Raw genomic sequence first — 23553 nt, forward strand, 5'->3', positions numbered from 1 at the left:
GAATATTGTACAAACATAACTATTTATTTACATGCTTACTCGATTTTCTCAAATATAATTTAAATAGATTGTAAAACACAAGGCATATTTATTGAACATTAATCTACGACTTTGGAAATAGTTGTTGGGAAAATAGTATGATTACTCAGTTGCTGGAAATGACGTAATACACTTTCCTGTACAACTCCCACAGTAGAACATTTCTCCCTTTTTTATTGTTCACCAATATTACTCATCCATGTCACTCTTATTTTTGACGTTTTGACAGATATGTATCATTTTTAGGGTATATTATTGTCAAGAAGGATATAGTTATGCTGATAACCCAATCAGCTGATTGAAACTGGGAAAGGATATCGGAGGTGCCGTCTGGTTTTGACAGATCATCTCCAGCTTCATTGGTGTGACCTCACTTGGCCGGGACCATTTGTCCAACTGTATGTGCATGAACTTTTGCAGTTTATGTACACACCTAGGCTTTGTGTGTGACCTTACCACACGTTTCTTCCAATTGATTAAATGCAAAAGCGTCTAACTGGCTTTCCAACCAACAGTTGTGTGTACTGCTATGGCGCAAGAGCCAGTTGTTGTGAATGTGTATGATATGGTAAGTATTATTTCTCTGTAATGAAATATTTCTGCATGAATAGATGTGTTCATTTCAGAATATATATGTTACATAAATTCTCCCATTTGAAACCTCATATTTCATGGAATTACATTCATTCATAGAAGCATTGCAATTCGACATGAAAGCAATGGTGAGGGGAGCAATCATGTTTTCGCATACATATCCTGATACATGTATATAAGTTACCTTATATTGTATATGCATACATAGGTTCTATAAGTTTTATAAGATTGTAGAGAAAATGACCCCAAATTTTATTATATGAACTGCCACCTTTAATATGGCTGAAGGGGTCATTGTCGGCATGGGTACTACAGATATGTATACCAGGTACGTTCATGTATACAGAAATGTACCCTAGCCAAAATCAGAATACCTAAGCACACACATACCTACAACTACAAGTTGTAGTTGAAGTACAACTTGATTGCTTGTCTAATTGTGCTTTTATTTAAAATCATTGAACAGAATTCCTGATAAATTGTGAATCAATTTACCAAGAGGATTATTTCTTAATCCTGCCCCATTGATCATGTTGATTGGGTGTGGTAGGTACTTTCATACATGACTTTCGTAACCTTGATTTATTCCCCCAAACAGTCTGTTTCACAGTATGGATGAGATTATCAGCAATGGTCCATGTTAATAAGCCAGCTGGTCTAAACATGTTTACCAAATGTTCAAATTTATGAATCATGTTAATGCTCCAGGGGATGGTGTGCACTATATTCCTCAGTCACCCTTGAATACATAAGGCGTGGTGAAGTCACGATTTCTAACAAGCGTTTTAAGATGGGCCTGGTTCAAGTGAGAGGGAAGCCATAAGGAGCTAGGACCAATGTGCATTCAGCTAGTATGGCCCCAACTAGCAATGTGTTTCACTTGACACATGGTTGAAGTGTGAAGCATTTGTCATAACCTTCTGACTGTCAGCTCTACACATTGCTTTAAAGACAGGCAATGGTACGGTTGGCACCAAGTTCTAAGGGTGAAATGATACAGAAAGGTCAGGATACAATACATATCACGATACATATGATAAGATACATATCGCTATACGCATATTTACGTCAAATCGTGTGAAAACTTCTTTGCTACAAATATTTCAGAGCAGGTTAAAAAGGTAAAGCTGGCTATAGACACATGTTCATAGCGTCTATTTCTTGTGGTGAACTTGAAACCAGCATTGTAGCATATGTGTTCATGTTGATGGAGGAACATAGTGTACTCAAAACCAAGAAGTATTGATGATTTGTTAAAGGTATCAAATGGACTTTCAGTCAGTGTTTAATTGTTTTCTTAAATGTTATTATTTCTCAGTCATTAGCTTGATTAGCTTTTCATGTTAATTTCTACAACAGATTCTTGTTCAAAACAGGAAATAAGGTTTTAGAAATACATAAATGGTCATAAAATGTTAACATGGCTAATGTTATTTAAGAAATAAATGACGAGTGGGAGTTGTTTATCGTTCATTGTTTATTCTCCCTTCAGTGTTTTATTGTATGATAAACAACTCCCACTCGTCGTTTATTGCATACATGAGATATCAACATTATGTACAGACCCTTTAAGCAATGTTAAGGATGTTAGTGAAAAGTACAAGCTTTAAATATATTTACCCCTATTTAAATAATGATAACTCCCTGAATAGTATCTGACTGTTTCAATGTCGGAAAAGTCCATTTTATGAACAGTTCTTCACAATTTTCACGTTGATTATCTGAAACCTTTCTCCCAATACCGATTGTCATATCTCTCTCAATTTTGGAAGCGATCGTTCGGCCATTGCATTTATCTATGTTGTTCAGCTACATCTATGGGGAACACTTCACTTTACACTTTCCCTCTCAAAAATAACGTTGTCCTATTTCCAACGTCATCACGTTCTGAGCACTTGTTCGAATCACCAGAAATGACGTCATGATAGAACAGTGTTTTATCGTGAACTAAACCACCCTTCAGTCTTCATTGTTCTCTGCGATTTATCGAGTAACTATTTGCACATAATATCAACAACTTGTTTGCAATATTAGAAATTGGCACTAGTTCTATAGTCCTTGCACTAATAGTTAAGGTATCAAAGGAGTAGAAGAAATTTGCCATTTTTAAGGGTTTTGCTATATGTTATAAGAACTAGTAGACTTTAACAGTTAGTTTTTATCCCTGGGTTTGTCCGGCCTGGGCCTCATTATTTAATGGCTGTTGCAATAGTGGGTGCGTGATACAACTTGAATATTGCTGACTGCAGCGTTATGTCTATTAGGGCTGGGACGAGTCCAAATTTTCTACCCGGGTACCCACCCCCCTATTACCCGACCCTACCCGGGTACCCACCCTAGGTCTCAGGAGATGTCTCAAAATGTCCGATTGGGAACATATTTAGCCTAGCCCTGGCAAAATGATTTAGATACACGTATTAAACAATCTGGTCATTCATATACTGACGTTGAATTAAGTTATATCTTCATTCAACCATATGAAAAATCAGAAGGAATGGGTGCAAAGTCAGAAAGAAATGCGAACATTAGTGACTTGAAGTGTAGCCATAGAGTTCTAGATAATTTTTGTCATTAAACAATATATCACGTGACTAACCACGGGTCCGGGTAGTCATGTGGGTACCCGGGTCCTACTCAGTACCCACCCGACCCGGGCACCCGAGTTACCAGTCCCAGCCCTAATGTCTATTAACCCTACCAGCATGTGGTTTACTAATTTCAGTTCCTTTCAATTTCATTTGCAGTACTGGATCAATGAGTACACATCATCACTAGGCATCGGCGTCTTCCATTCAGGCATAGAGGTATATGGGACAGGTGAGAATATTCAGGAGGTGATTCACTCTGTGCTGATTCCAAGTCTCAGGGAACTTATGCTTGTACAGAGTAGTAAGAGCTGACTAAAATGGGGATTGCATGGTCAGGCTCTGTGACTTGTGTCATTGTACCATAGCGAATGGAAGTTGATCATGCCCTCACCCCAACCACTGGTCCAGACTAGATTGTCTACAGGCAGCAGTGATAAAGCTGGAACTATTGCTGATTGCAGTGTTAAACAAATGTACAGACAGAGATGTATTTAGATATAAAGTGTTCTAGTGCACCAAGTAACCATGTAGTTAGTTGTGAGATGTGGATTTGAGCATTACCATGGCACATAGAACATATTGATATATTTGGAGATTTTAAATAAATTTGAAGATTTAGAATCCGGTGTACAATTTCCTTGTAAAATTGTTAATCTCATTAAAATGAGATCTTTTAATCCGATATGATTCCTCTCTGCATCAAGATCTGCAACACCTCCATTGAAGGTTCCATGAACTTTGACCTCCCAATCTAAATGAAGGGTGTGTGGGTTCTTGAGCCACAATCAAATCAATTCACTTTCTTAAATGATTTGGCTTCATTTCTTGAACAAATCAATTCGGAAATTTTGTTATTAGCAGATGAAACACACAACATAACCCCAGCATACCCTTCCTTGTATGCCCTTTTGGGTGCAGATGCAATCGCATTCACAAAAGACACATTGTATAATATATCCACAGCATTCGGAACTCTCCACTTATATCAGTCTCAATAAATACATATCTTAGTGCCCCCTACCATTGCACAAAGATCTGAGACTATCCCATTACAGGTCACATCAGAATGACCTTTCGCAAACTTTGACCAACCAGTGACTAACAAGCAGTTGATATTCATGATATTAGCCAGTCAGAGAGCCGCTTTCTCGAGCTTTACGGCACTAGTTTGAAACTGACGACTTGCATTCCAGACAACGCTTTAAAAAATATTTTGAGAAATAAACAAAATAAAACTCTTGGTTAGCTAATAGATGGCCGAGATTGGACGGCAGTACTTCCCATTGGCAATGGAAAGTCTCCCACTGAAGTGAGAGATAGACGATGAATTTGACGGAATTTGGTGTACAGCCTGTAATAGTTGTTCGGAATACCGTGTGTTAACCTTTGTGAGGTTGGATGATTAGAAAACACTGTCAGTTCCCTTTTCTGGTAAGCGATGCTCTGATTGGTGAGGTGAAAGGTCGTTGTGATGCGACACATATATGGATGTCCTGTGGTCTTTGTTAAGCGGTAGCGAGAACCAAGATCTGGTTTGAATGAGATTACAGTTGTATATTTGATTTTGTGATACTAAAATCAGATATGCTTACCTTATGCTTCGCTCACTCGTACTGAGAATTTAGAACCTCTTGAGGAAGTATCCTCATGCAGAGGATTCATGCAGGAATCTTCATGCAGAGAAGTATCCTATTGGAGTAAGAGATCTGATTTTGATCATGGTAATGAGATTAGAAAATTTATGGGCCAGGTGTACGAAATATAGGACCAAGGGACCAATATTGCCCATAATCAGAGGGTCATTAGTTGTTTTCAGGGACTAATGCCCCTAGTCCCATGGGCATCTGAACCAGTTCTGAGATATTGTCTTATTCATGTTGGGCATTGGTGGCCTAGTCGCACAGAGTTGCATTCCTAAAACAAGCCGGAAACCTTTGATCATGGGTTCAAGTCAGATTCATCCTGATTCTTGGTTTGTGTGCACCATACCTATGATCTTGAGTTTCACCAAAATGGTAATTGCCTAAGAAGTGCATAACTTCAACAATGTCCATGCTTCAACTGACATGCCATGATATAAATGAAATACTGTGCAACATGTTCACACCGGCGTTAAACACTCACATGCTTACTCAAATTATTTGTTGTATGACTATATTCTTTTCTTCTAACATCAGTGACACTTCTTTCAGGGACATTTCTGTGGAAAGAGAAAGTGAAACCATTCAGAGTCATGTTTCCATATCAGGATGTATCAGACTGCTACATCCCTGATTCAGATCAGCTTTCTACATGTTCTGTTTTACATAGCAACTGTGGTGTTTTTGTAACAGTACGTTTGATGCTGTGCTGAATATTATTTCCTTATTTCAGAATATGCATATGGAGGACATCCGTTTCCATTTTCTGGTGTGTTTGAAATCGCTCCAAAGGATGCTGATGACCTGGGGGAACAGTTCAAGTTCAAGTGAGATATATATTTTGTTATTAGACTATTACACTCCTTACTTTATCCTTTTTGTTCCTCAAAGTAACTGTTATCGTGATATTGCTTAACTATGTGAACATGAATAGAGGGTTCATAAATTTGTAGAAACCTAAGCTAAAAGAAATAACAGTCTTGGTTCTCAGGCACTGCCCACATCATCATAAAATTCATTGCATGTTTCGTTTTTGGTTCCATTTTCAATTTTTTTGCCTGCATTGTGTTTAAGTATTAAATTTTTTATATTTAAAAAAAAATAGAAATAAAAACAAAACGTGCGACAGGCTATATGATGATGCAGACGGTGCCTGAGCACAAAGACTATTATTTTTTTTAGCCCTATGTATAATTTATTTTGGACATGATAAAACTGGCTTATGTTGCTTAATTTGTCAAAACGTAGATATGATTTGATAGGTTCATAACCATGGTAAAAATGGGTCTGTAATCACTGGTAATACTAGTAATTATGGTAATTATTTCCACTGCAGTCTGAAACATTTAAAGGATTTCCTGATGCAAGAATTCTGTATATGTGACATGACTCTGTTCAGATTGTGGGTAAGAGGATCACTGACTTGGTTAATTGTATGTCATCATACTCTTACAGTATGGGACTTTGCTCCAATCTCATTAAAATCAGATCAAGAAGTCGACATTAGCCAATCAGAAGGCAGCTTTCTCGTGTTTTACGGCACTAATTTCAAATTGGCGACTACGCTTCGAAACATATTTTGACAAATTCTCGATTAAAAATTTGAAACCTGAACAAAAGAACATTCTGGAATGGCTAATAGATGGTCTAGATTGTATGGATTCAGTCGTTAAGCCCGTAAATATCATTCGGAAAACCCCGTGTTTAAGTTTTCGAGATTGCATGATCAGAAATCACATTCAAACTGTCACTTTCATAATCTGGTAAGCATGTGTAAGCGACGGTCTGATTGGTCGGATGAAAGGTCGTTCTGACGTGACCCCTAATGGGATGTCCTCAGATCTTTGTTTAGCGGTAGCGAGAACTAAGATCTGATTTTAATTAGATTGGACTTTGCTCAAAATATCAATCCCTGGATTATATCTTCCAGATGTTTGTAAGTGTTGTGATATTGCTTGAATATTGCTGATTGTGGCACATTACGTCAAACAAACCAAACTCATATTAATTTACTTACATTTGGCTCTCATAATCACCCTTTTCTGCCTCAAGTATTTTTTGGGCTGGTATATCTATGAAGTTAAGATGAATTTCTGATTTATAAGCATAATAAGTGCCTGATGCTAGATTATCTCCCCCCACAAAGTGAAGCGGGGGATAATAGGAAATCCTTCATGATTTCTACTTGACTTGTGGCCCTATGTTAATTTCAAATCCTGTAGCAATTGACCACACTGTATTCAGATCAATGTCAACACTAGTCAAGCTTTATTAATGATATTGAATATTTTTTAATCCTATCTCACACTACAACAATTAGGTAAAGCACTGTACTCCCGTACATAGGGACCTACACAACCTATTATAAATAACTTAACTGTACACTGATAAACTCTGCCATATCATTCTCTTTCTCATCGCCACTCAGTGGAGACGTGTATGTAAATATTTAGAGAATACAGTGATTTGCATTTTTTTTAACAAGTTTTCCTCTATATCACCCTGAATATACAACAATTTTAGGATAATGAGCAAAGACTGTACTCCTCACCCTGTCTGTCAGGAGGGCAGTACAACTTTTTTCTGCCTCTGACCCTAATGAGACTTGGTGTAACTGCTGGGTACAATTCAGTCTTTCCATGCGATGTTCTGAGTGTGACTACATGATGGAGGAATCCTTCACAATGCCACAGACGGAAATGCCACAGACGTGAAACTGACAGGAGATCAAATTCGCGGGATTCTGACAAGGCGAAACTGTCTGCTATAAAGAAACCCAAGAAATCTAATAAAGTGCCTGTCCGCTCTTCCGCTGATTAAAAGTCATACACTGTCTCGATCGTTCTTTACAGATACGCACTCCTTCAAGTAATGATGTCATACGTGAAAACATGTTCCGCATGTTATACCCGATTTCATGCTGTTTCATCCGACTAATATATCAGGATCATATCACCAGCCTTGGTGTTTGTTCCGGCTCATGAGTTGTTGCCTTCAAGACACCAGGCAGTGTTTTAGATGTGTTATTAAATTCACTGTTTAGCACCAGCTTCCTCGTTGACATCTCATGGTTGTATTCAACCATGGGATAAATGCATAGCGTGAGATAGGATTTTATTGTAAATTGTATATTTATATAGGATTTTATTGTAAATTGTATCTTTATATACTATCTCACCTGTTATATGCCCTCCCAACCATCCCTGCATCACAGCTACTGTTAGTTCTGATAAAACAGAATGATATGGCAGGGTTAATCACGTGTTTAGGTCGTATAAGTCCCTTTGCGTGGGAGTACAATGCGTGACCACAAGCACATTTCCACATAGGATCGAAGAAGAAAGCAGAGATGCATATTTTGAGATTTAATAAGTATATAAATATACAATTTACAATAAAATTTTCAATTTTCTTTTCCAGGGAATCCATTGTTTTAGGATATACTGACTTCACAGCTGATGAAATCAGGAAGTTAGTAGAACAGCTGGGGAAGGAGTTCCGTGGGGACCAGTATCACTTACTCAATAAAAACTGCAATCATTTTACTCAGTCTCTTACACAGGTTTGTATTGGAATCCACCCTAACTATCTTTTCTGTGTAGTCCTCTGCTCTAATTATCAGCATGATCAGCATTTATGAAACTTTTTATACATGGCTGACATTAAAGGTCATGGTCATTAAAACCCAAAGTGCTTGTAACTTTCTTTTCTAGAGGCATTGAGACATTCCATTTTAAACTTGTACTCCCTAACCAGAAGTGATGTTATTGAACCAGAAGTGCTTATAACATTGTTATTTAAGAAGCTGGAGGCATGGGACCTTCTCTTCAAAGTTGAAGTGATGTTATTGAACCAGAATCTGTTGTTAACATAGCCAGAGTTGTTTCAAAGTTGTACTCCATTGGGCATGTGTGATGACAACTGATGGTGTAAACTCAAAATGGTTCCTGATACTGTTACGAGGTGATTTCCAAATTGAAAGGCAGAGGTTAACCCAGAAATCAGTTCACACACAAATGTGAGATCAGTAAAAGACCACACAAGATCAATGAATTATCAGTAAAGTATATTTAAACACACAGTTTTATGTTTACAATCAAAAAGTCAATACAAATGGTCAGATAAGTGTCCTCACTCTTATATACTGCCTTCTAGAAACTGTCCCATCCAGAAACTTCTTGAATGATCAAGCCTGCCATGTTCATACAACTGAGGGGGCGGTCGGGTAGCCTAGTGGTTAAAGCGTTCGCTCGTCACGCTGAAGACCCGGGTTCAATTCTCGACATAGGTACAATGTATGAGGCCCATTTCTGGTATCTCCCACCGTGATATTGCTGGAATATTGCTAAAAGCAGCGTAAAACCATACTCACTCACTCATACAACTAAGGGCAGATAACCCTAATTCCATCTGGAAAGCCCTACTTGCTGCTGTCAACTGCCATTAAAATTTGGCCATGACAGTACTTGTTATGTTTTACTAGGTGTTCAATCATTTGCTGCTGCTCATAATTACATTCATGAAATGGTAGGGATGGAGATGCATGTTTTTGTATGTAAACAAACACCCTTTTATAAAAATACACATGAAGATTCGGGATAGAATAGGTCTTCAGCAACCCATGCTTGCCGTAAAAAGCGACTATGCTTTTTATAAGAGGCGACTAATGGCATTGGGTCATCAGGCTCGTCGACTTGGTTGAAGCATGTCATCCTATCCCAATTTCGTGGATTGATACTCATGATGTCAATCACTGGATTGTCTGGCCAGACTCGATTATTTACAGACCGCCGTCATATAGCTGGAATATTGACGAGTGCGGCGTTAAACAACAAACAAACAATGCAAAGTAGTTCTAAAATATTTTCATTTGGTAAGTTAGCATTGATTCTTTAGTAAGTTTATAGTGATTTGAACACTGCATATGAAAATTGCAGGTAGGGAGTTTGAAGTTTTGAGTACTGATTATAATTTGTTACAAACAGTTTCTACATTCATAGATTCATGTATGCCTCTTCAAATAGTGTTAATCATTGCGTAAATTGTGAATTAACATTATTTGTAAAGTTCTGACTAGGGTTTTTAGTGGTACGTAGAACAACGTAGTATTTTATGGTTTATATTTCCTATCACCATATCACATGTGGCATAAAATAATGCATCATGCAACAGTTTGATCATTTGTTTCACCCCACTGTCTTCATGCTTGTCAAGTTTCATACAATCAAAAGATCCTTGTTTCAGATCATTTGTGGAAAGGAACTGCCCAGTTGGGTCAACAGGCTAGCATATATGAGCTCTTGTATTCCCTTCATCGAGAAAGCAATACCAAAGGAGTGGCTAACGCCAGCAGCTCTCCAGGCTGTCATACCCGAACCCACTGAAGAGGAACAAAGGAATGCCTCCCAACAATCCTCAGCCATGCGGAGGTGATACGCAAATGGGCAGCTTCTCACTGGTCATGTCTGATATTACCAGAATGGTCTGAAACTGCATTTGCCTTCTGTGCCTTATTTACAAGTCGGAGCATGTAGATACTTTACATGGCCTTTCAAGGCCACGATCAAGTATTATCATCAGGGATCAATGCAAGAAAAAATATACTTCAGGTACTGTCATGGTGCTTGTGCATGCACATGCATTAAAGCAAAGGTGAAAAGAATCTGGGTAGGTTGAAATGTGGGTTGTGGACAGCATGCTGAAAGCAGTCTTAATACTGTGACTGTTGCTGATGAATGGTATTATTGTACAGTGATGGTCACATACTTGTATTGGGGTTGTTTTTTGCAAGTGCGTTCACAACGCTAATGTGAAGCTTTTGAAATTATCATCCATTACCTATAGCAAAGGGTTTGTTTCCTTTTCAACATGGTATTGTTTTTGGATGCTGTTAAATTCTGTTGATTTTAAATGTTACATTTCGATCAGTTACTTATTTAAAGTGCCAGTGTTATTGAAGTTTATTAATCTTGTAATATCAAATGTTATTCTACGAAGCCAGTTTTTGATCATTAGTTTAACTTTGATGAGTCAAAGGTAAATGTTTACATACTGTTGTGAAATAATTAGATCGGTGGTATGATTTTAATTTACCATGAGTCATTGAATTTAGTTTTGAATGTTTTTATTTTATAATTCTAAAACTTGTTCGTTTGATAACATAAAAATGGCTCATAGTTTTTGTGACTGAAAAGTTTGATGAAAGATGGCTGAGAGGAGATATCTTTAATATGGTATTATGTACCAGATACATAGTGTTGTTTGGCCAATGTCTTCCCAGCTGCTTGGCTTATCATTACTATAAAGTGTACAGTATGTAAATATTTTACCATTTGAAAACACAGATAATATTAAAACACAACCACTTTGCCAAAAGTTGCTTGTCACAGCACCACAGTACTGAATTGCCTCTGCTAGCTTCACCATTGACGTCTATTTCAACCGACATAGCAATAAGCATTTCCTTCCTGCTTCCTGCTGAGTCCAAGCACTTACATTGCTTGTAGTCAGGTGTAAAGTATGTGCATGCTTTGATAAGTATCCCCATCACTGTGACATATCTGACATGGTCGGCACTGGTGTATGATTCAGTGATGCCAGTCTCACCGTAAGTAAGGGGAGACAATCCATACCATGTCAAATGTTACACAGTATATGGCACATAGGCTTTTGCTTCCTGCTTTGAGATTATACCTAGTCATCCAGGATGCCAAGATAACGTCGCCATTGAATGGTGACGTTACTGTATGGTTTTCATGGGGCTTCCGGTTCCGCCATGAATGTTCGTATGTTTATGTAGGAGTGAAGAATGTCTCAAACTTCATGTTTTAACATGCAATGTTGCTTTAAGTTGCTACATATCACCACGTTTGTTTAAACACATGTACCTGTAGTACCTCCTTGAACACTACTGATAATATGTGTAGGATCGACCAACTTCAGGGCTCAGAGTCAGTCAAAGATTACATAGGAATCATGATGTTACATCGATGCATTTATTTTCAGTGATTCTTACTGAGGATCATATTTTTGGCTTCATGCTGATGGGCTAGTTGACACCAATTGTTTTTATTGTTTGTGATAGCAGCCATAACGACATGTCGACATGTAAACACACTGTTGCATATAATTGAAGATGTTTCCTAGAGGTTTTTATATGCTGTTATTGCAACAAGAGCTGGTCCCACTTGCACAAAGTGATCTTAGCGCTACGACTATCGTAAGCCTATGTTAAAGTATGGGAGTTACGATCATCTTAGCGCTAAGATCGTTTTGTGCAAGTGGGCCCTGATGTCTCCATTTCCTTGCAACTCGTGAAACAATGGTGAAAGTGCCCCAGAACTCAAGACTTACAAAATGAATTCACTTAGGACAGATAATTCATAATTCCTAGTTGTTCTCAACTGTAAATATGAAGTTCTTTTCTGAAATGACCAGGTCACCAGGATTTCTAAGTTCACCAAGTGCTTTTCAAACTCAAAAGCCAGTGTAGAGTAAACTTGCCTGTATCTAACTATCTAGTTTTTGGCTTCCATAATGGCATATTGAGGCCAGAAAAAATACAACTTTTGTTAAATTTATCATGCTTATTCAGGGTTGGGATGGGTAATTTGGGTACTGAGTAGGACCTGGGTACCTACAGGAATACCCGGACCCATGGTTACACTGCAAGTCACCAATGTTCACATCTCTTTCTGACTACGCACGCATTAGTTCTGACTTTTATATGTTTGAAAAAAGATAAAGCTTCAGTCAACTTTAGTGTATGCATGACCAGATAATTTAATAGTGTACTTAAATACTTTTTGCCCGGGATCTGGTCAAACCTTTCCCAATTGGACATTTTGTACCCATCTCTTGAGACCTACAGCGGGTACCCGGTTGGTGTCGGGTAGTAGGGGGCTGGGTACCGCACTACCCGGGTAGTGAATTCTGACTCGTCCCAGCCTTATTATCAGTCATAAAACTAATAGGCAGGACTTCAATTCCCAAAACCAAATATTTTGATAATCCTAATAAGAATTTTGTTCACCATGTTCATCAGGCATGTTTTAAATAACCATCTGATCTGAAGCATTTTTTGGCTTTTCAGTACATGGGTTATGATTATCAATATATCATCCCTGTGAATTGAGATTATAGTGACATTAAGCCATGTTGTGAGTGAACACCAAAGACATCAAGCTCTGCAATATCCTCCGAAGGGTTTTGATTATATTTGATACTTACAGAAGGGAGAAACATAAGAATCTGATATCTTGATTTTTTTTTTTGCTTTATGAGTCTGTTGCATCTACCATAATCTTTTTAGAAAATAACATCATCAAAACAATGAGTTCCCATCATTCCCGTGACCTAGTCATAAGCACCCTGGAGGCCCAGCAATACTTTCGTTTTTATAGAAATTTTGTATAGAAATTATGATTGCGATTGTATCAAACAATCTGTTTTAGAAGTGTGTGAATTTGTTTTTGATGGTTATGATGGACATGATATCATTCAACTGAAATGAATAATCACATTGACAATACACATCAGGTCCACACTGTAACACTGTAGTAGAGACAGTCTACTTGTTGTAGACTCTGCCATTACGGGAAATCTTCATGTGCTTATAACAACCTCCTCTTGTCTGAGTAAGGACATTTAAGAATGTTGCATTTGAATTCTCTCTTTATTATCTCATAACTTGAAAATGTTATTATCTGAATTTGACTGCAGTAGTGTTTGAATCTTTTTGGGGGGGGGGATGTGGTGGATGGAGGGGGCACCTATATAATGAAGTTTTTATATCAGGGTTGTGATAAGGAAGAACCCTTTGACTCTCATGCTTAAGTCTGAACACAATATAGATTATGCGCATGTACTGATTGATTAATTTTTTAACAACCCTTCTGTCAAGACCAATTTCATATAAATCCGATATGATGTCTATCTGCATAAAGAACTGAGGACACCAGCATAAGAGGTCGTGTCAGGTGAAGCCTGAGCTAACTTGTCTACCTGAGCAAAATGAAGGATGCATGGGTTCTTGTGCCAATAAGATATCGGCTTTCTTACCCCTTTGATTTGGAAATTTGGATCTCTGCAAAAGAAGAGTGTCACAAAAACACAAATATAACATTGAAAATAATCTTTCGGGTGTTGACACCATGACAATCACAAATGACAAGATGTGTTAAATATTAAATCATTTTCAAGATGCAGAAATCGGAGATACTTGTCTGAATAGAAATTCACCAGATACAAGCTGGTGTTCTCAGATTTTCACAGAGAAAGGTATCATCAGAGTAAAGATCTGATTTAAATGAGAATGGAAGATCATAGGCCACATATCAGAAATTAATTTCCCAAGGGATCAATATTATTTATGGTAAGCAACATTGAGGTACCCTACCTTATAGGAATAATACTCATGCAAATACTCCGAGATTTCATAGATATCCTTTTAAATAATTGTATGAAGAACAAGATAACTGTTTATAAGATATATTCTTTGTCACATCCTTGATTGTCCAGTGTATAGTTTCTCCATTCTATATTGATAAATGTCCTGGACTCATTCTCCACCATAGCTTTGTTTCGGAAGTGACGTCACCATCTCCATTGCTCCCATCTCTAACTAAGCAAAGAATTTCTTTCATGCAAGAGAGTAATTTGATTGGATAACTACTCGAATTGGGCTGAAAGCGAAGTCAAGGTACCGAATGGGTCAGGGTATGTAGGATAAAAAACTGGACGTATAATGCCCTGGATAATCGAGGATGTCTTTCTCATTGCTCAAAACTTCTAAAGAATAACCTTCTTATTCTAACATTTATGAGAAAAGTGAAACAATATTTGTGACATTGTCATTTCTATGTTTTATCCACGTAATTTAAATATTGCCAGTCTTTGTTTGTGATTTTACTACCAACCTGTTATTGGTTTTAGTGCAAGCCTCATCATCCTCATGGATATTTTAGTCTCTATGAGAAATTGTGATTTTTATCAATGTGATGTGTATAAATTCATTTTTAGCCTGTTTATTTGTTGATGGCTGCTTCAAGTATTTAATCACTTTAGCTAACAACTGTGTCTTTTGATTGATATTTCTTTTAATTGTCTGTTATATCTATTCTGTTGATTGTTTCACACAGTAGAAGCCTATGTATGGGGGAGACATGTTATTGTCAACACAGTGGTAGCAACTGTACATGGTTTAGTCAATATTCCAAAATTTCATGTATAAAAGAATGTTGTTGTTTTTTGTGTACATACACACTATATTTGTGATGTTCTACACGTACTGAGTATCAGTTCAATGCAGGAACACAAATACAAATACCTGGAGATGAGTTTCCACCATCGTCAACTTCAAACTGAACCTCAAATAAATATATATATATATATATATATATACATATATATATATTTATAAGGCAAGGCTTTTTTTCTTGATTCTTTTACGGATTCAGCTGATGCTAAATATAATAAAAGTAAAGCAATAATAATCAAATCATTAATTAATGTGAACTTCGGTGTTATCCACAGAAAAAATGGTGCCTACAATATCTTAAACTGCAAGACAAAAGGTTACAATACAGCAACAATGGGACAAGCTTAACTATCACTGCAAATATAGCAACTTATTCAGAACAAAAAAATAATCTGAAGTATCCTTTCAAAAGTGTTTTCCTTTACTGTGTCCAGAATCTTGATCAATTATCATTTAAAAGATTAAAAGTTGCGAAAATATGTTTTTCGATTTTTGTATGGATATCCTTTTATCCATTAAAGATGGAGTTGGCGAGCAAATCGAAACAGACTTGCATTATTTCTGTTTTTAAATGTGACTTTTGTCTCCGCTCAGCAGAATCCGTAAACCGAAAGACCAGGAGTTTGGCCTTAGCGCTATGGTTAGGTTCATGAAGTATTCATGAAGTATTCTTTTCAAAGTGTATGGGTATTGGAGGTCATAGTGCAGGTACTGTTTGGTGTACCGGTAATAGGACGCTGGTCCTTGTGGATGACTAAAACATTTGAAGGCATAATTTGTGTCTTGCACAAAGATCAGCAGCATGGCTCAGCGACCCTACAACCTGTACAGTGTTGAATGTGTGTTTTTGAATTGTTTTAGTTTCTTCTTTCTATAACAGTCTGGTATCATCATAATTAGCCTCTCATGTCAGCCATGAAATGGAAGAGGTTCCAGACCCAGAGACTAGTGTGTAGGAAGATGCATTGATAGCCATTTGATTCAGTGGTAATACAATCAGACTGGAAGATTCTAACTATGCAATAAGAAACTCTTGCCTTGAAGAGTTGCACCATTAGTTATTAAAGGACAATCTTTGTATCAAATCACAATGTCAAGCATCATCACCTTCAAAGAAAAATGGTTTGATTGATGTCAGTTCAGACTCCATGAGGATTCCGGGTTAGAATGGGTCCCCAGCAACCAATGCTGGCCATAAAAGGCAAGTTCATAGATCGGGTGGTCAGGCTCAGTGACTTGATTGATAATGTGTCATCATGCCCCGAAGGTGTGGGTCATTGCTTATAATATCAATCACTGGTTTGTCTGGTCCATTTTTCATTTTTTTATGGGCTGCTGCCATTGCTGGAATATTGCTGAATATGGCATTAACAAGAAACGAACCGATCAGAGCAATGGCATCAGCATGACCTGGTTTGATGACTGTTTTTACTGTATGTAAGCATGTTGCACATGGAGAAGTACAATACACGAAGGATGTTAATGACTTTAATAGGACAATAAGGCAATAATCACATATATCTGTGTCTTGAAATGCATACATTTGGTTGCAAGAAGAAACACTTGTGGTCTGCATCTGGAACTGCCTGTTGTGTCATGTATCTGTGTAGATGCTCTTTCCTCAGATTTGTGACTTATTAGGTTTTGAGTTAAATTAAACCTTTAAAGATGCGTACTTTGCTGAATGGCTGCATCATATTTGAAGGTGCACAGAAATATATCTATGTCATCCAATTGGTACTTGAACAAATGTCGAACAGTTTTGTTACAAATACAATAAACTTCCTAGCAACTTTCACAGCAGTGTTCATGATTTACCAAATGAAACTGTCAGTTGTAGCATAATAATTTGATTAACATTTCTACATGTATTACAGGATGTTACGGATCAGCATTGCTAGTGATTAGTCCGTATTGTTTCATGTTAAATAAGCAATCAGCTCTATCAGATGTGTAAAACAAACATTAGTATATAGTACTCAAAACAAGTTAAAAACAGCCTGTTGTATTCATATGACTATAGTTAATCTATCATGGCCATCACACATTAACTATAGTCATATGACAAAACTGGGTGTTCTTTACCTTCTTTTGAGTAGCATTTTATTTAGTTTAAGTGAATGTTGATATTGCTAATTGTGATCAGGGACCAGACAGCAATCATGAAGGCGATAATGTAGCTGCTGAATATATAATACTCAAAAGAAGTTAAGGATCACCCGATTCTTTCATATTGGTAATGTTAATCTGTCATGGCATGAGAGATTAACTATTGTAATATGAAAGAATCAGGTGATCCTTAACTTCTTTTGAGTAGTATATCTATCAGTGTATTCATAAATAGAGTGAGTGTTTGCTGTCTTTTGGTCAGATCAGGGGAGATCACCCATCTTGCCCAACTTGGTCTCTTTTGGCGAAGACCAAGTCCTTATAAGAACATTTGTAGTCAGTGCAGGTATCATCTCTTTGTTGGTTAGTTGATGTAAGTTGATAGACTAATGGTTCTGTTATCTTCATAGTCCAAGTTAGCATTATCAATGTAAGTAACAAATCTCAGTGAAAGCATATCATTAACAGTATAAGTATAATTTTGTGAATGAGTTGCCATTTGCCATTTGATCCATAAATTCAAATTCTGTTACTGTATTTATATAAGGATTCATCATATCTTTGTGACATGGGGGCTCTGCTTCACAATGGTATATTTACATGAAGAAGTATGTTTTAATATGAAAGAAATCTGATAGGATTAAATTTATTTCCTAGTTTCAAAAACACATCTCTGGTACAAAAGTGTCCATGTTTTTGGCAGATTTCACGGACTGCTGGAAAGTTCGCATCATTCAGCTTATGAGTATCAATGGTCTGACATTTGGTTGGATGGTTTGCCCACTGCTCTGTCAATATTACTTGTGATATGCTCTCTGAAAACTTGTGAATAAAAGGTGAAATACAAGTGTTATCTATCCTAGAATAACCCTGTTCATTGATGTAACCAACACCAGTGATGGGGACAGGTACTTTCTTACAGGATGGGATCTAGATTCTGTACCCAGAGTATTCTGGTACCCTCCCAATGTGATCCAGCTGTCCAAATATGTACTGGTGTCAGAGAAATAGAGAAAGATCCATTTTACTGCAACCTTCTATTTTATTGTCAGTTTACTTGTGACACAAAATAAACAAAAGATGCATTTTACTGCAGCCTTTTTATTTCAAAAAGGTATATCTCATCTGAAAGATGTTTTAGCTATCAATATGGGATGTGTCCATGTTTATTGATGGTTGACACCATACCCGTGCTCGTGGGTTTCACCAAAGTGGTAAACGTCTGAGACCTGCATCACTTCGGGCTTTCCTCCCACATTAAGCTGACGCGCCATGATATAACTGGAAAACTGTTAAAAGCGGCGTTAAACCCAACTCACTCGCTCACTATTGATGGTTGCTTGACTTGTTATTACATGGTTGTCTACAAATGGTGAATAGCCATCCTTTGGATTAACATTATTTGTACCTGCCAAGGTGATGCTGTTGGTGCTCAATTGTATCACAGCTAATTTGCTTCATTCCTAACAACAAGGTCTAAGGAAAAGTAGACACAAATATCCGTCAACTTCTAAGTAATGCCTATGAAACAGTTCAAGGTCTACCCTGCCAGCATCCACTATAAGTCTGAATCCCAAATATGCTGTGATTATACTCCTTGTGTTGTCTGCACCATACCTGTGCAACATGATATCACATGAGTTGTAAATGTTTGCAACATGTGACACTTTGTGGTTTCCTCCCTCAATAAGCTCACATGCTGTGATGTACCCCAGGTAACAGAATTACTTTCTTTTCAAGCAGCTTTAAAACCAATACACTCACTCATTACCAGGGAAATGGCTCTGTTCTATTTTTTACCCTTTGTCATGCCAGAATCTCAAGGTCACTGGTTTGCATCTAAGATTTGTCCTACTTATCTGTTCTTGTTTAGTGAGCATCTTGCCTGTGCTGGGTGGTAAGATTCACGTCCATGACCTACATCACTTCAGGCTTTCCTGCCACATTAATCTGACAGGCTGTGATATAACAAATGTTTTTTTCAAACCAGCATTACACCCAACTACTCCTAGATGTCATTCATAGGATAGTTAATATTTTGGTTGAATTTTACCTATTGCGTGATCAATTCCATGCCTTTCATAGACAATGAGTGTCTTATGGCTGTAGTTTCTTTACACAATGAAGGCATTTGAATGCAAATAGATGTTACACAGGTCAGTCTTTCTTCCACAGAGTAGGGGCGGTCGGGTAGCCTAGTGGTTAAAGCGTTCGCTTGTCACGCTGAAGACCCGGGTTCGATTCCCGACATGGGTACAATGTGTGAAGCCCATTTCTGGTGTCCCCCGCCGTGATATTGCTGGAATATTGCTAAATGCGGCGTAAAACCATACTCCCTCACTCACTCACACTTCCACAGAGTCGGTGAAGAATTCACATGTAGCTTTTGGGCTGCTATGTCAATGACACTCTACAAGAACATCTCTTCTTTTTGGATGAACCTCAGATTCCTCCATCCACCAACCCTATCATAAATTACCATCTCCAAACCACAATGTCATTCTCGACACCTTGTTACATAGTAATGTATTTACTTGGTAGTCTCGTTACCTGCATGTTCTGTTGTGTAGGTTTACAAGGCTCCACTTGTGCTGTCTTTGGTAGGTAAGCTTATGCATTGTATATACTGTTTGTAAAAGAAATGACTATTAATCCATGACATCTTTCAATTCAGCAATCTGTACAAAAGATATTGGCAGATGTGACGTGTATATTTAACATTTTGTAGATATTCATGTATTTTTACTAGAGTTGCATCTGGCAACTTGTCATATTCAAATTACCATTTTATTTTACAGATAGAGGAATAAACATATTTTTGTATAAGTTGAACTTTACAGATTCTAAACTTTAAACTGAATATGTTTGGTTAATTGGTTTCCTGACGAATCCAATAATATTCATGAATAAGTATGTTTACATACAGTTTCTTTCACTTTCTCAAGTTCTTCATCACCATAATTTGTTTGGTTTTTGTCTTGGTGTTTTTTCATCAGATATGTATTTTTTTTTTCTGGAGATATAATTAGTTCTAATTCAGGGGTCATTATGTAACCTCAAATGTAATTTAAATTTGTCTTGATCATATAGATGTTAATTTATTCATATAGTTTGCTAAATCTGCATATTCACATAAAGGTATCTGGAAGAAATGTGTAAAATTATGATTTTGCATTGGCTTGTGTTATTAAAGTCCACTTATGTTGGATTTATTTTGTGAAGATCTATGAGTAGCATATTATATTTTGTTTCTTTTATTTTGTTGTTGAAATTTTACCAACAATTTACATCACTTTTGTACATGGAATTTATCAAAGATTTTTGTATTGTTCACCTTTTTTTATCAAGTCATCTAAAAGCATATCGTTTCTTATTTACTGTTCACGGTCAGATTGATGATAGAAACCCCATTAGCAATTACAGTCTTTTTCAGTTCTGCAGCATGGACAATTCCTAGCATTTGAAAAGTACAAACACATTGTTTATGACAGTTAGCATGTCAGTTCACACAGTAAATATGTAAATGATGTATAATGTGTTTATTAGTGGTACTACCCAAGTATGACTGCATTTGATTAACACATACAAGAATGTTGTTTTCCTCAAGTATTGTATGGGCCATGTGATTCCATCAGAATGTCATGTGTAGATACTGCATGTGTTGACAGTACATCTGTATATTATCTTCATACTACATATGTGACATATGTACCATGTTGCTCAGTAAAACATGTAAGTTTTATTCAGAACTCTGCTGACTAGATGACAATGTATGATGGTTTACCTTCCATTTGTGTGTACAATACTTATCCTTGTCATATGAGAAGTGCAAAATAAATGAGATTACTTCAATTCTGCCCTTTGTTGTACATTAAGTTTGTTTGTTGTTTAATGCCGCACCGCAATATTCCAGCTATATGATGGCAGTCTGTAAATAATCGAGTCTGGATCAGACAATCCAGTGATTGACATCATGAGCATCGATCCATGCAATTGGGATCGATGACATGCATCAACCAAGTCAGCGAGCCTGACCACCCGATCCCGTTAGTCGCCTCTTACCACAAACATAGTCGCCTTTTATGGCAAGCATGGGTTGCTGAAGACCCATTTTACCCCGGATCTTCACGGGTCGGGTCGGGAGAAACACAACGATAGTATTTGACAGTATTTTTTATTGGCATAGAAAACAAGTAATTGTTATTGAATCCCAGTGTATACACAATTTCACCAGATGGGTATTTTATGGGTTATAGCTAAAACGGCACCTCAGCAAAACGTCACCTGGCGAAAACGGCACCGATTGGCGAAAACGTCACCTCGCCTCAGGCGAAAACGGCTACTAATGCCTGGCGAAAACGGCACCTTATGTTTTTTTAACCTTGATAAAATAAATGATATAAAACTAACATGGTCGCTTGCAAACACCAATAATTGTGAAATGTTACAACTAGTTTACATTAGAATTTAGCCTCTACTCCAACTATTTTCCAACTTAGCCAATACACAACTCAACTTATTGTGAAAACATAACATGCCTTGAAGTAAAATAATGAAATTAAACTCACATCGCCTCTTACAAACACTAATAATAGTGAAATGTTTAAACAAGTTTACAGTAGAAATTAGCCCCCTACTGTCCAGGACATTTTTTGTGAGGCCAAGAGAATACCCTCCTGGTAAATAGAGGTGCCGTTTTCGCCTATCACATAGTAGCCGTTTTCGCCAAATGCGGTGCCGTTTTCGCCAGAGAAATCGGTGACGTTTTGCTGAGGTGCCGTTTTAGCCTGCACCCGTATTTTATTAAGGCATTAGTATTATGTGTCTGAACTGAAATGTCGCAACATGGTAAATAAACTTAAATAAGCATCGAATGGACGAAAACGTAGACATTTTTACATTAGTTAATAGTCTTTGTCGTACTGTTTTTATGAAACGTGTCTGAATTATGTTATATGATATATGACCCGTGAAGATCCGGGTGAATAGGTCTTCAGCAACCCATGCCTGCCGTGAAAGGCGACTATGCTTGTCTAAGAGACGACTAACGGGATCGGGTGGTCAGGCTCGCTGACTTGGTTGATGCACGTCATCGATCTCAATTGTGTGGATCGATGCTTATGATGTCAATCACTGGATTGTCTTGTCCAGACTCGATTATTTACAGACTGCCGTCATATAGCTGGAATATTGCTGAGTGCGACGTTAAACAACAAACAAACAAACAAACAAATTATATGATATATATGATATCGATTAAAACACCGAATCTGACACAACTTCGTAAAAATAGCATGGTTCACACACGAATGTAATGATCACCTATTCCCCTTGTTAACAGCACTACAACAAGCGTGTATTCTTTATTCAACAGCCTGTCGGAAAATAACCAGAAACACAATGTGTCACATTACGTAATAACAGTGTATGTAATACATTACAAGTTACAACAATGTTGGCATTACTTAACAAAGCTGAAGGTCGAAGGAAAATATTATCACACACGTTATTTTTTATTTACCAAGCTTAACTGCATATTTGGATCTATATGGATTATACAATATAACAGAAAAAATATGAGAACGTCGATTCCCCTTTCACCTAAGTATAAGGATATATATAATATTTATTCACAAACTTAGCCAACATAAATTGAATTTTAATTTGTTGTTTAATGCCACACTCCGCTATATTCCCGCTACATCAAAGGTATGTAAATATCAGTCTGGATCGTAAAAGTTCAGGGACACACAATCACGGGCATCGATCTACGCAATTGGGAAACGATCACCTGCAGTCAATCAAGTAACCGAGTCTCGCCACCCGATCCATTTAGGGGTGTGTGGTGTGTGGGTGGTTATATTCTTACTCGGAATAACCACGGGTAGAGTTGATACAACGAAAAGAAAAAACTTATAGAATAAGAAAAAGTTTTCGTTCTTCCCATATTCGCAAGCCTGCTACTGAGGTTTGATAATCACGTATTGTAATTCAACACAAGTCTGCGTATCTTTCATTTAGGACCCGTAAACTAGAAATTGTTGTGGATCCAAACATTTGAAAAAGTATACGAGAGTACCTTATATGCTTGTATGCTATAAACTATTCTCGCATAAGGCTATTCTAAAGTAACTAGATCTATTAGTTTTTTTCCTCAGATCCCTTATTGAGGTTTTTATAAAGAATAAAACATTTCTTACTTTTTTGTGTGGCAAATGTTAAAATCGATATAGTATTTTTTTTCCATTTTAGTTATTTTCCCCGTTTTGCTGCTCTTCATAGCAAGGAGAAGCTTATTCCGGTCTCACACATGATATGAGTGAGT

General features: G+C 37.2%; 1 protein-coding gene across 1 annotated transcript; it reads left to right on the plus strand.

Moving 5' to 3' along the window:
- The first annotated feature begins 177 nt into the window (after positions 1 to 177).
- Positions 178 to 21080, plus strand: LOC124144690 (deubiquitinase DESI2-like). Its single transcript, XM_046514229.2, has 5 exons — positions 178 to 607; positions 3378 to 3450; positions 5595 to 5688; positions 8282 to 8423; positions 10106 to 21080. Exons 1-5 carry the CDS (start codon positions 569 to 571, stop codon positions 10292 to 10294), a joined length of 537 nt encoding a protein of 178 aa, XP_046370185.1. The 5' UTR covers positions 178 to 568; the 3' UTR covers positions 10295 to 21080.
- Positions 21081 to 23553: the final 2473 nt, after the last annotated feature.

The sequence above is a fragment of the Haliotis rufescens genome, unplaced genomic scaffold (genome assembly GCF_023055435.1).
Source record: "Haliotis rufescens isolate VD_foot unplaced genomic scaffold, xgHalRufe1.0.p SCAF_3, whole genome shotgun sequence".
NCBI classification, from domain to species: Eukaryota; Metazoa; Mollusca; class Gastropoda; order Lepetellida; family Haliotidae; genus Haliotis; species Haliotis rufescens.

Bases quoted from the DNA above. Each gene is read 5' to 3' on its own strand.
- LOC124144690 (XM_046514229.2), top strand. From the start codon at position 569: ATGGCGCAAGAGCCAGTTGTTGTGAATGTGTATGATATG. The intron at 608-3,377 runs GTAAGTATTATT...TTTCATTTGCAG, and splicing joins TTGTGAATGTGTATGATATG to TACTGGATCAATGAGTACAC. The intron at 3,451-5,594 runs GTGAGAATATTC...TCCTTATTTCAG, and splicing joins CATAGAGGTATATGGGACAG to AATATGCATATGGAGGACAT.